General features: G+C 34.3%; 1 protein-coding gene across 2 annotated transcripts in view; it reads right to left on the reverse strand.

Annotated features, from left to right (window-relative positions):
* LOC150105929 (Fanconi anemia group E protein-like) overlaps window positions 1-12,638 on the reverse strand; it is a 145,104-nt gene that overhangs the window by 76,864 nt on the left and 55,602 nt on the right. For both annotated transcript variants that reach the window (XM_090393693.1, XM_090393692.1), the window contains exon 4: window positions 1,084-1,227. In XM_090393693.1, coding sequence (XP_090249819.1) covers window positions 1,084-1,227 — 144 coding nt within the window. The remainder of the gene's footprint in view (window positions 1-1,083; window positions 1,228-12,638) is intronic.

Consider the following 12,638-nt stretch of genomic DNA (forward strand, 5'->3'; position numbering starts at 1 on the left):
GTTTGGAAAACCTTGTTTTATATCATTCTAATATCTTTATTTTTAATATGGATTCTCTCACTAATGCAAACTACAAAAAATCACAACCACAGCCTCCTAGCATTAACGCTAAAGTTATCATGTTTCTAGTATAACAAACTATTCCTTTGGTCTAATATAATTAGTTTAATCCTTTATCCAAGTGTGAGCAAACAAAGTTTGCGCCTGAAAGTATCTTCAGGACTGGGGTAAGGTGGTACAACACCAGGGCAACTCGTTGCAGAGCGAGCTACCAACACTCCTATCTCAGTATCTCCTATAATGCAAAACACATCTCCTTGCGGATATGTCTAATGTTATGCATTAAGGGAAGGGCCACTACCCATACTTGGGCCTGGCTCCCACTGAAGAGACCTCAATAAAGGTAGAAACTAGTTGGGTAGTGGCCCTTCCCTTAATGCATAACATTAGACTTATCCGCAAGGTGATGTGTTTTGCATTATAGGAGATACTGAGATAGGAGTGTTGGTAGCTTGCTCCACCTTTGCAACGAGTTGCCCTGGTGTTGTACCACCTTATCCCAGTCCTGAAGATACTTTCAGGTGCAAACTTTGTTTGCTCACACTTGGATAAAGGATTAAACTAATTATATTATACTCTAACCAAGTGAAAAATAAACTTTCAATATTCCTTTGGTCTTCTGAGTTCACTATAATTTATGGTGAGAATCGACTGTATCCTATTTATTCAATACTAAAAATGGTAATAAGTAGTTTTAAGGTTATTCATTAGCATATGAAACACACAAATGATGATGCATATATACATAATTGAAATCAATTAAGCAAATCTGAATTCCATAATTTCAAACTGCATTAGATATTCAGAAAAATTAGTTATAGAATTATTCATATTACATGAATCAAATCTACATAAATATTGATGCATATATATATAAACTAAACCAATTAAGCACATCCTAATTTCAATGGGTTTAGATTGGATTCAAAGTTATTCAGAAAAATTTGTATACATAATTTAAAATGATCATTTAAAACTCATTATTTAAATAATATATATATATATAATTTAATGTTGAGGTACCTGTGGATATAAGCTATGCTTTATAAATTCCACACTAGTACTGAAATTTAGAGGAGGATCCAGTTGGGAAAGTACGACATATACTTTTGCCAATGATGCCTCGTTAAGTTGTATCAACTGCAGTTCTTGACATACACTGGCTACCTAGGGAAATGATTATTATTATTTATTTATTTTTATTAATTGACATATTGCAGAAACACATACTGCTTAGGAATGGCATGTCATAAGTAAAGTAATAAATAAAAAATAAATTAACAGAATAATATAAGTAACAATGACAGTTCCTCTCTTTCTACTATGTTTGTAACAGTAGTTTACTGCAATAGTTAATATCCAATGTGTTTATTCACTGAGTGTTCCCATAACTAGGAACTAAATAATAGGTATCTACAAGAAATTATATTCTTTTTAATCCTTTACTTAAGTGTAAGCAAACACATTTGGTGCATGAAGTATCTTCAAAACTAGGCCACTTGTTTATAGAGGCTGCAGACTTCACAACAACTGCCCCAGTTTCACATAATGCAAAGCTAGTGTATATTGCTGTGCATTAAGGAAAGGTCAACACTGGTCTGGGTAGTGATGCATCCCATAATGCATAGTAATATACACTTCCTTATTGAAACATACTATGTATTATGGGATAATGAAGTAACTGGTGTGAAGTCAACATCCTTAATATATAAGTAGCCTAGTCAAGAAGATACTTCATGTGCAAACTTTGTTCTCTTACCCTGGGTAAAGGATTAAACAGGAATTAAATTCCTTAGAAGGTATAATTTACTTTGCAACTAAGTTAAAAAAATTTCTATAAATAATCAGGCTTTCCACAAAGTTACATGTTAGAGATAAACCTCTGTTCAAAAAAGGTGTATACTGCAAAATATTGATGAAGCCAAAGGCTAAGATCTATTTTTTTTTAAATTAAGCATCATTCTTCAATGAAAACTGCTACTTACTCTTTGTTTCTGAACTTGTTTAGCCTTAAAATTAACCTTTTATTTCTAATGCATTGATGTTTCATTTACCAAAACTATATGAATAACTCAGTTTTTGCATGCACTTACTTTGATTTCCACCACAAAAAAGAAGATGTAGCTAAAATTTGATGCAATTATGCTTTGTCAAATTTTTAGTTACTCTGCTCCCAAGAGAAGAGATGAGAGCATATGCCAACTGGTTGGCCGAGTGGTCAGCATATCTGCTGTTCAGCCAAAAGGTTGTGGGCATGGATGTTTGTGATTGTCTGTGAAAATACTAGTGATGATAATGGGCTGTAGATGGCGTTGGTGTAAATGATGGTAGTTGGTGGATTGAGTAGTGGAGACAGAGCTGTAGAATGCCCTCCCTTGAGTCATTGGATTCCCTGGAGGTGTTATGTAATAATAATAATATTTAATAATCCTTGCCCTTATCAGCCTCTCAGAGTGAGATTATATAATAAAAACATTTCATGAAGACTACAAGAATATTTATAATTAATTTCTTTAATGTTTAATACCATTCTCTAAGAAGGGAATAATTACCAGTTGTCTTCAGTTCACAACTTAATCCTATATAATTTCTCAAAAACAAAAGTAACCTCCATCTCAGATATAACAGGGCATCCTCAAAACAAAAAGTTTCTTGAATTTTAACTCCAGAACCCAGTATAAAACAAACCAAAAAAACCTGGAGCTTTCTACTGCAGGGTATTATTATGGTACTTCTGATTTAGAAATTCCAGATCTTCCCAGCCTATAGACTATTCCCAAAACTGAAAACATTAACAAATATCTAACATCCTATAATCTGCTCAACAGAGAACAATCTGATTAGTTACATGTATCTCCTCTTATTGCTTCTCTTCATTCTTCATGTACAATATTTCTGTTCATATAGAATAGAGATACTAAATCTCTTCTGCCTTCAATGGTCATTCTTTAGCTTAACTGGGGTATGTAATTCAGTCATTCTTCAAACCTAGTACAATATAAGTGGAAACTATATGACATCAGTTCACAGATCAAAATCCAGCCTCATCCTATTAGTGCTTTTTTCTTTATCAATTAATATCATCTTATGGAAAAAGCTTAAAAGCAATGTATATTGAGACAATGAAAATTACATGTAAATTTCTCTCTCTTGTACACACACACACACACACACACACACCATTCTCACTATAACAATATTCAGATTAATGAATTTGAGAATATTTCTCCCTTTTTACATAAAACTTTACAAACTGTCCCAGTCAAGCATGACCAAATGTCAGAAATAAATTTAAATTATTTTCCTATAAAGACTGGAAGTTTTTTTTAAAAATGCCTCATTTATCATGAAAGTTCCTAAGTGTTCCTTTTACTGCTCAACACTGAAGTATCCTTTCTCATTCCAAAAAAAAATTTCTTCCTTCTGTCCCTGAAAGCAACAGAATAGTCATTCAATCTTAGTTACCTACTTCCCTTTCATAATATCCAGAATAGTAAATCCCTTGTAGACCAAGATTGAGGAATATAAGTGATCTATTTGCCCAAAGATTAACTGAAGATGAAAATTTCATTTACTTTTTTTTTTTTTTTCATAAAGGAGACCTATTTATATTAATCTTCCATTATTCTTCTGTATGTTACATACCAGGAGTGTTCTTTGTTTCTATTAACACAAAATGATATTTACAGGTATGTTCTTAAAGTTATTAATTAAACATTCTTACTTTTCTGCTTGAAATGTTCAAATTACTTTTAATTATCTTATAACTACCTTACTTTTCCTCTTTCCTTGTTGTGCTTATGGTAACGTCACTTTTCCAAGTGAGACTTAAAAGATTTTCTTCCTAACAAATCAAAATCCCCTCCTACTGCAATCTTACTATTTTTTTTTGTTTTTTTTTTTTAAATTTCCATTCTACTGCCCTTAGTGACTTTGTTCCTTTCAGATCTCTCTCTTTTTCTCTCTATATATCATCATCAGCCATTTTCAATCCACTGCCGGATGAAGGCCTTTCCAAGATTACCCCAAAATTGTCTGTACCTGGCTCTCCTTTCCCATGTCACCCCTGCAAATCTAATGGATTGAAGTAAAGATAACTATGTTATCTACAAAAATGTCGTTTTTCCTCTCATGGAATTCAATCCAATACTTCTTTTGTCTTCGAGCAATATGCCCAGCCCATTACCACTTCAGATGTTTCACTCTTCCTATGACATCAGAGGCTTTGGACTTCTTTTTCTGATGCAGTCTTGTGATACCAAGCATACTTTTTTTCCCATAATATGTTGTTCTTAATTTTTGAATTTCCTTTGCCTTTAGTGTCCAATATAGGAAGAATACATTGGTTAAAAATTTTTCTCTTCAGGCATAATGGTAGTTGGCTTTAAAATATCGAATTTAATTTTCCAAATGCTTTCCACCCAAGCATCGAATATCTTTTAATTTTGACCATGATATTTTGTTCCATTGATATCTGTTGTCCTAAGTATATGTAATAATCTCCTTGTTTAATTTTATCATTTTTGATTTTTATTATTTCTGGATGAGCATAGCTAGTGAACATAACTTGGGTCATCTTTAGGTCAGCTGTTTTTCAAGCAATTTGGAGTTCATGGATACGAGTCTGTAATTCATGTGCAGTTGAAGCAAAGATAACTACGTCACCTGTTAAGAGAGCCTTTGTAACTCTCATAAACAAATGCTAATAACTTGAAAAGCCTTTATAAAAGCCTTTATAAAGGCTTTTCAAGTGAAGGAGAGTAGCTGATCTCATATGGAGGTGAAGGTTCTTCTCCTCCCCCATTATAAAACTCAGGTTTTTCATCCTATAAGTCAGAGAACACACTCAAATTCAGAGATACACAGACATTGCAGATAAGATTAACTGCTTATTGTAGTATTAATTAGGGTATGTTAACTTGCCTGTGCCAGGCAATGTACCTATCATATTGAATGCATGAGAGGCAAGCTAATTATTGGAAAGGAGAAGACCTAACATTACTCACAAAAGCCATAACCTATACAAAATTTTAAAAATAAATAAATAAAAATAACTAAAATAAAATACATCCAGTTGACACCACAACTTCAATATAAACCAGATAAGAAATGAGCCAATCAAAAGACAAATGTAAAAACTAAACAGGCAAACCAACTAAATACTATTAGAAGGAAGATCATCAAATTCTCCTGGAGGGTACATATCAGTAGAACTTGATATGTACCCTCCAGGGGCTGGGTGTACAGGTTATAATGATAGTACATGAAAAGTTTATTTGACAGTTTCCTCCAAATTAATCTGTTATTGATCAGGAGACCAACATTGTCAGATCTAATATTTCTGGTCTTCGAAGGCATTTTTTATTGTATCAACTCACCTAGATCTTGGTCTTACTCTGGGTCTTTTTTTCCCACCATCCTGGGAAGACACAAGTTTTGCAACTTTTCTTTTCCATTCTGTTTAAGTGACCATACCACCTTAGATCAAACATTCCTGAACTAACAAGTTCCTTCCTAATATCATCAATCTTTAATTCTGCCAATAATGGTCCTCCAGTCTTTGATCAATTATTTTATTTTTAACCCAACTCTCAGGAACTCGTATACAGCTAATTTAGTGTTTTGACTAATTTCTTCTATGTACAGAATAATATAAAAATAGAAGAATATAAATACATAAATGAAAGAATATTAATAATCAGGATAAAAACAGATAGAGGTAAAATAAATATTACAGTATATGCCCAGAAGAAGGAAGAAAAGAAAAAACAGAAGCTTTTTATGAGGACCTACAACAAATAGTACAAGAAATAAAACATTAATTATAATGGGAGACTTAAATGCAAGAATAGGAAATATACCAATAAATGGAATTATGCAAAGATTTAATGAAGAAACAGTGATACAATTCTGTGCAAATAATAAGTTAAAAATAATGAATACATTTTATCAGTAAAAAACTTTTGGAAATACAGGAGGACAGGAATCAATAATAGATTATATTATATGTAATAAAGTAATACACCCATTAGTAGAAATTGGAAGTGGCCATAACCTGTTAATATGTAAACTAAGACTTTACAAGAAATGGGTGTAAAGAAAATCAACTCAATGCCGAAATAAAATTTTAAGTAGAATTATTAAAAGAAGAAAGCATAAAAACATTATTACTACAAAAAGTTCCAAGATAACCCATTAAGCAGTGAACAACATAGAAGATAATTGGAAGATTTTTAAGACAAATCTAACTGAAATAGCAACAGAAGTATTAGGGGGAAAAAAAAAAAAAAAAAAAAAGAATAACAAAATCAAGACGATGGACTCCATGATTTAATGAAGAAATAAAAATATTAACAAAAGAAAAGAAAGAAAAATATCAAAAATATCTACAAATGAAAACAACAACAGATAATTGGAATGAATATAAAGAAATAAGAAATAAAAGTAATCAAAAGAAAATAGAAAGCAAAAATCAGTTTGGAATCATATACAAAAGAACTTGAATATGATCTCTATGGTATACAGAAATAAGTGTGGAGATTTATTAATACACAAAAGAAAGAAGAAGCAGAATATATTCCTATATTAAAAGTAGAAATAGAGGAATTAGAAAATAATTTTAAAAACCTTTATATTGAAATAAAAGAACAAAAAGGTAAACAAACCAAGAAGAAGAAATAAATACAACAGAAATGAAAATTGAAATGACAGAAATTGAAAATGCAATTAAAAACCTGAAAAATAGGAAATCACCAGGTCTAGATAATATCAATGAATTATTTTAAAAAAAAATGATAAAGAAATTATAATTCAGAGTTTAAATATACTATACAACCAAATAATAAATACAAAAAAGATACTAGTAGAATGGAAAAAAGTATAATGCCAATGTTTAAAAAGGAGATAAAAAAAAACCAGAAAATTATAGAGGGATAAATTTATTAAATACTTCATTAAAAGTACTAACAAGAATTCTAAATAATAAAATAAAGGAAATTAATCTACTAGAAGAACAAGGTGATATTCATAATCAGACAATTGATAGAGAAAACAATAGAATACAATAAGAAATTATTTATATGCTTCATACACCCTCTGTCGAAAATGAAACCGAACTTTTCAGAAACAGAAGAAACTAGTGGAGACACCTGTTGTATCTTTTTGTTGTCGAAAGCAGCAACATTCTTTAGTGTTGTGTCGACTGTTTATGACATTTGTTTCATTAGAATCTGAGTTGTTGTGCCAATAGTGACAGCGTATATTAATACACAATAAATGTAATAAAGTAATAACGAATTGACGAACGGTCGGAAAATGAGTTTCAAACAGAGAGCTGCGATTGACCTTTGTGTTAAACTTGGTAAAAGTTTTACCAAAACACATCAAATGCTTCAAAAAGTACGGTAACGAATGCTTATCCCGTACTCAAGTTTATGAGTGGTTTAAGCGATTTCAAAGTGGTTGTGAAATGCTTGAGGATGATGAAAAGGTAGGCCATCCAAAAACTGGACTGGGCGAAGTTAACATCCAAAAAGTGCGTGATTTCATCAAAGAAAACCCGAAATCGTCCATGAGATTGATTGAAGATGAGTTGGGATTCCAAAATCAACTGTGCACAACATTTCGACAGAGAGTTTGGGCCTTCATAAATTGAATTTGCGATTTGTTCCCCACAAGTTGACCAACGACCAAAAAATGTCAAATTGAACACTGCAAGGACCTTATTAAAACCGTTCGTAAGGACTCAAACTTCCCTGAAACGATCGTTACTGTGACGAAACGTGGTGTTTTGAGTATGAGCCTGAAACAAAAGTGCTGAGTGGAGACCACCAGAAGAGGGGCATCCAAAAATAAGTCGCTTGGAGAAGTCAAAAGTAAAGACAATGCTGATTTGTTTCTACAATTCCAAGGGCATTATCCACAAAGAATTCGTTCCGCCCAGCCAGACAGTCAATGGTGAGTTTTATCTCAAAGTTTTGAAGCGATCAATAGCAAGAATTCGTTGCGTACGGCATGAATATTGTGATGCAGGCAGCTGGCCACTTTTGCATGATAATGCACCATCTCATCATTCGAACATTATCACAGTTTTTGAACAAAAACCAAGTTTGTGTGTTGGATCACTCGCTGTATTCACCTGACTTAGCACTCTGTGACTTCTTTCTCTTCCCCCCGACTTCATTTGCCAATGAAAGGAAAGCAATACAACACAATTGAAAACGTCCAAGCACAGTATCCACGCCCCTATACAGTATCCCAAAAACCAAAAAAAAAACCCCTCATTCAACGAATTAACTGACCATGCCAAATGCTGTATCAAAGCTGAGGGAGAGTATATTGATTGAAATAAATGATTTGAATAATTATAATTGGCCTGTGATTTATTTTCTATCAAAAGTTCGGTTTCATTTTGGACAGAGGGTGTAAATCTGGAAAAAGCATTTGACAGAATATTAATTCAAGATGTAATAGAAATACTGCAGAGAAGAAAAGTATCACAAAACATAATACAAATAATTAAAGAAATATATGATAATAATAGCTGTATAATAAAAACACAAGGAAAAATAAGTAAGGTACTATTATCAAACAAATAACTATTTAGGTATACAACTGAACTGGGGAGGAAGGAAGGCCACATCTAGAAGTCAGAGAACAAGTTGCAAAAGCTGCAATATGAGGATGTTTGAATGAAACAATATGGAAAAATAAACATCTTAGAGTAGAGACAAAAACCATGATTTATAAAGCAGCAATCAGTCCTATTATGACATATAATTTAGCAATAAGACCAGACACTAGGAAAACAAAACAAATGTTAAACACAGGTGAAATGAATATATTAAGAAAAATAGTAAATAAAACTAGACTAGGTAAAATAAAAAAAATACAGATATAAGAAAACAATGTGAAATAAAAGCAATAAACAATTGGGTATCAACCCGAAGAATAAAATGGATTGAAGTAAAGAGAGAATAATAAAACAAGTCTATAGTTGGAAACCAAAGAATAAGAGAAGAACAGGAAGACCTAGAAAAAGACTAAAAGATACTATTAAAGAAGACGAAGTCTTGGTCACAACAGATATCACATCTAATGCATGAAGAAGATGACTAATTTCTCTCTTAACCCATACAAATTTAATCATTTGACTTCCCACTGTATCAGCTGTGCTAAATCTGTTGTCTATTTCCATATTTAATGTGCTATCTTCAGTTGTGTCTAAATACCCAAAATGTTTAACCTGTTCTATAGGTTCTCCATTCAGGATGAAGTAGATGTTCTGAATGTTCCCAATTTTCATAGTCTATCTTTTTTACTGCTGATTTTTATACACAAGTTATTGCAGCAGTTATTCAATTTAGTCAGAGAACCCTGCAGACTTGGTACTAGATGTATTTAAACATCCAATACAACAGAGTATAACATTGTTATCTGTGTGTAGAGGCTTAAGTGCTGTGAGGACATCATGTTGGAGGCTTAATGGATTGTATACAGCACTCAAAAAGGATTAAAACAGAATTTAATTCTTCCTATATTTTGTCTCAGTCAATGAGACATCTTCAGGGATTACAAAAAAACTAATGTAACATATATACAAATAACAAAACAATACGAAGCCCAACCACATGGGTGACACTAAAGTCCTATCTAGGTGGAGCGCCCTCTAAGGGTGGTTGTAGGTGGCCTGGAATGTAAAGTGTTGTCTCTGGTCCCACTCCGCACAGAAAGAATTTCAGAAAATAAAAAATAAATGTATCAAGAAATTTAACAACTTTAGTAAAACCAAGCCGCAACTGCAAATTCAGCCGCTCCAGACAGTAGTAAACTTATCGTCCAAAAGGCTCAACGACGATGCCGTCAGTGCCCTAAGCCTCAGCCACAATCTCTAAGTTGCTCTGAAAGAAGTACTGGTTCTTAATGTGATGTTCAATGTCAAACGCAGGATCTATCGCTTAGCGCCAGAGATAGCAAATAACATCAGATGTGACGTCACCAACATCCTCACCCAGTCTTTGCCACCAAAAAGTAATTTATCGTCCACCCAAAGCACTGCTCTCATGAAATTACGAAAAGAAAAAAGTATCGTCATCACCAGAGATGATAAGGGTAATGCCACGGAATACAATCAAAAAATGGAGATTATCCTCCAAGATCGCTCTACCTACACCTTGCTAGAACACAACCCTACAAAAACTAAAAAACTTACTTAAAGAAGTGTCTTCCTGGTCCCCGGAAATCACAAAAAAACTCAAACCTTTCTGTTCCTGTCTCCCCCCTCCCCCGAATATCCACAAACCCAATTCCCCACTAAGACCTATAGTAGATGCTACTAACGCACCTTGCTATATACTGTCAAAACAGCTGGCCAACTCTCTGACCCCCCCCCCTCACTGGACTTTCCACATCCTATATAAAAAACTCTACCCATTTCAAAACCCTCATAAAAAAATTAACCTTAAATAACACAGACATACTGATGACCTTTGACATCTCATTTTTTTACCAATATTCCCTTAATTGATACCTTAACACTTAAAAAACGTTTTTCCTTCTGACATCTTAGATTTCTTTTCCTTGGTCATCAATTCTGGTTATTTTTCTTGGAAGAACAAAATCTACAAGCAGATAGAGGGAACCGCCATGCCTCCCCCCCCTTGTCAATTTTTATATGGAAGATTTTGAAAAACGATCCATAGACTCAGCCCCTCTCAAACTTTCTATCTGGCTAAAATATGTAGATGATGTGTTCTCTATTTGGCCTCATGGTCCAGACACATTAGACTCCTTCCTCAGTCACCTCAACAGCCTACATCCAAGAATCCAGTTTACGATGGAAAAGGAAAAGAACAATTGTTTACCCTTCCTAGACACCTTGGTTAAACGCCTTCCCAACGGTACACTTTCCTTCACTGTATATAGAAAACCCATGCACACAGGCAGATACATTCACTTCACAAACTCTCCCACCACCACCCCCCGCTCAACAATGTGGCATTATTAAAACTCTTACCAAGAGAGCCCACAATCTTTGTTCCAGTGGAACCGCCCTTACAACTGAGCTTGACCACATACACAACACTTTCCTCTCCAATGGCTACAGAGATCACAGTATTAAAAAAATAATCAGGTCCTCCCCCATTCCCCGGTCTTCTCTTCAGAAAGAGTTTAGAAATGCCGTCACCATACACTACATCCGTGGCACATCCAGAAAAAATAGTCAAGATTTTAAAAAAGTACAACCTACACATAACATTTAAGCCCCACTGCAAACTTGCTACCCCCTATCCGCTCTACAAAAGATCAGCTCCCTCCTCTCTCAGTGCCTGGAGTCTATAAAGTATCCTGTACCTGTAAACTGGCATACTTTGGACAGACAGGCAAATCAGCTACTATCCACCTGTAGGAACATAAGTCATACATCTGCAACCACGACTATGGTCAGTCAGGCCTGGCTGACCATGTCTTGGATACAACCCACAGGATCTCGTGGAAAAAAACCACCATGCTCCAGCACAGCAAATTCAGAAAAAGAGAGACTATTCTTAGAATCAGCAACAGCTCTCGGGAATCAACCAAATCTTAACAAATATGGTTGCATTAACCTTCCTAAGATTTGAGAAACACTTATCACCAGAGGTCCCACTTTACATTCAAGGCCATCTACAACCGCCCTTAGAGGGCGCTCCACCTAGATAGGACTTTAGTGTCACCCACGTGGTTAGGCTTAGTATTATTTTGTTATTTGTATATATGTTACATTAGTTTTTTTGTAATCACTGAAGATGTCTCATTGACTGAGACGAAATATAGGAAGAATTAAATTCTGTTTTAATCATTTTTGAGTGCTGTATACGATACATTAAGCCTCCAACATGATATAATAATTAAATACTTTAGGAATTGACAGCGTAAACTAGAAATATAAATTAAATCAACTTTAATATATACTTTCCGACATTTCGGCAACGTCACGTTGCCATCTTCATGGGAACTTAAGCTAAAGACACATGCATGCAAGTACTACATAACAGCAAATGAGAAACAAAGCGAGAAAGCTACCGTTTTCCTAAAGTCCTGATGGTGCCCCCTGGCAGGCTATATTAGTTGTTCTTGGCCTTTGGGCTGAAGTTCTTCTGATATATGCTTTCCAAATTTGGGGCAGTCTCATGCATCCAAATTTGTTGAGGTTTGGCATGTTCCTAAGGGCTGAGGCTGATTCCATGAATAGGCTTTCATATTTGAACTTGCTGCAGTGTTTTACTGTGGCTTTCTTCCACCTTATTCTGTGGCAAGTATCTAGAACATGGTCTGCAAGCCCAGAGTGGCTGTAGTGGTGAAATCAGATGTAGTCCTTATGTTCTGAGATTCTGATATTTGCTGTCCTGCCTGTTTGGCCAAAGTAGGACAATTTACAACTGCAAGGGACCTGGTATACACTAGGTCTAGGGGAAGTGGTTGGTCTTTAGTGGAGCAGATAAGGGATGCCAAAAAAACAATAGGGGACACCATCAGGACTTTAGGAAAATGGTAGCTTCCTCGCTTTGTTTCTCATTTGCTGTTATGTAGTACGTGCA

The sequence above is a fragment of the Typopeltis vanoorti genome, chromosome 6 (assembly GCF_054136105.1).
Source record: "Typopeltis vanoorti isolate ZY-2024b chromosome 6, IOZ_Tvanoo_1.0, whole genome shotgun sequence".
Lineage (NCBI taxonomy): Eukaryota > Metazoa > Arthropoda > Arachnida > Uropygi > Thelyphonidae > Typopeltis > Typopeltis vanoorti.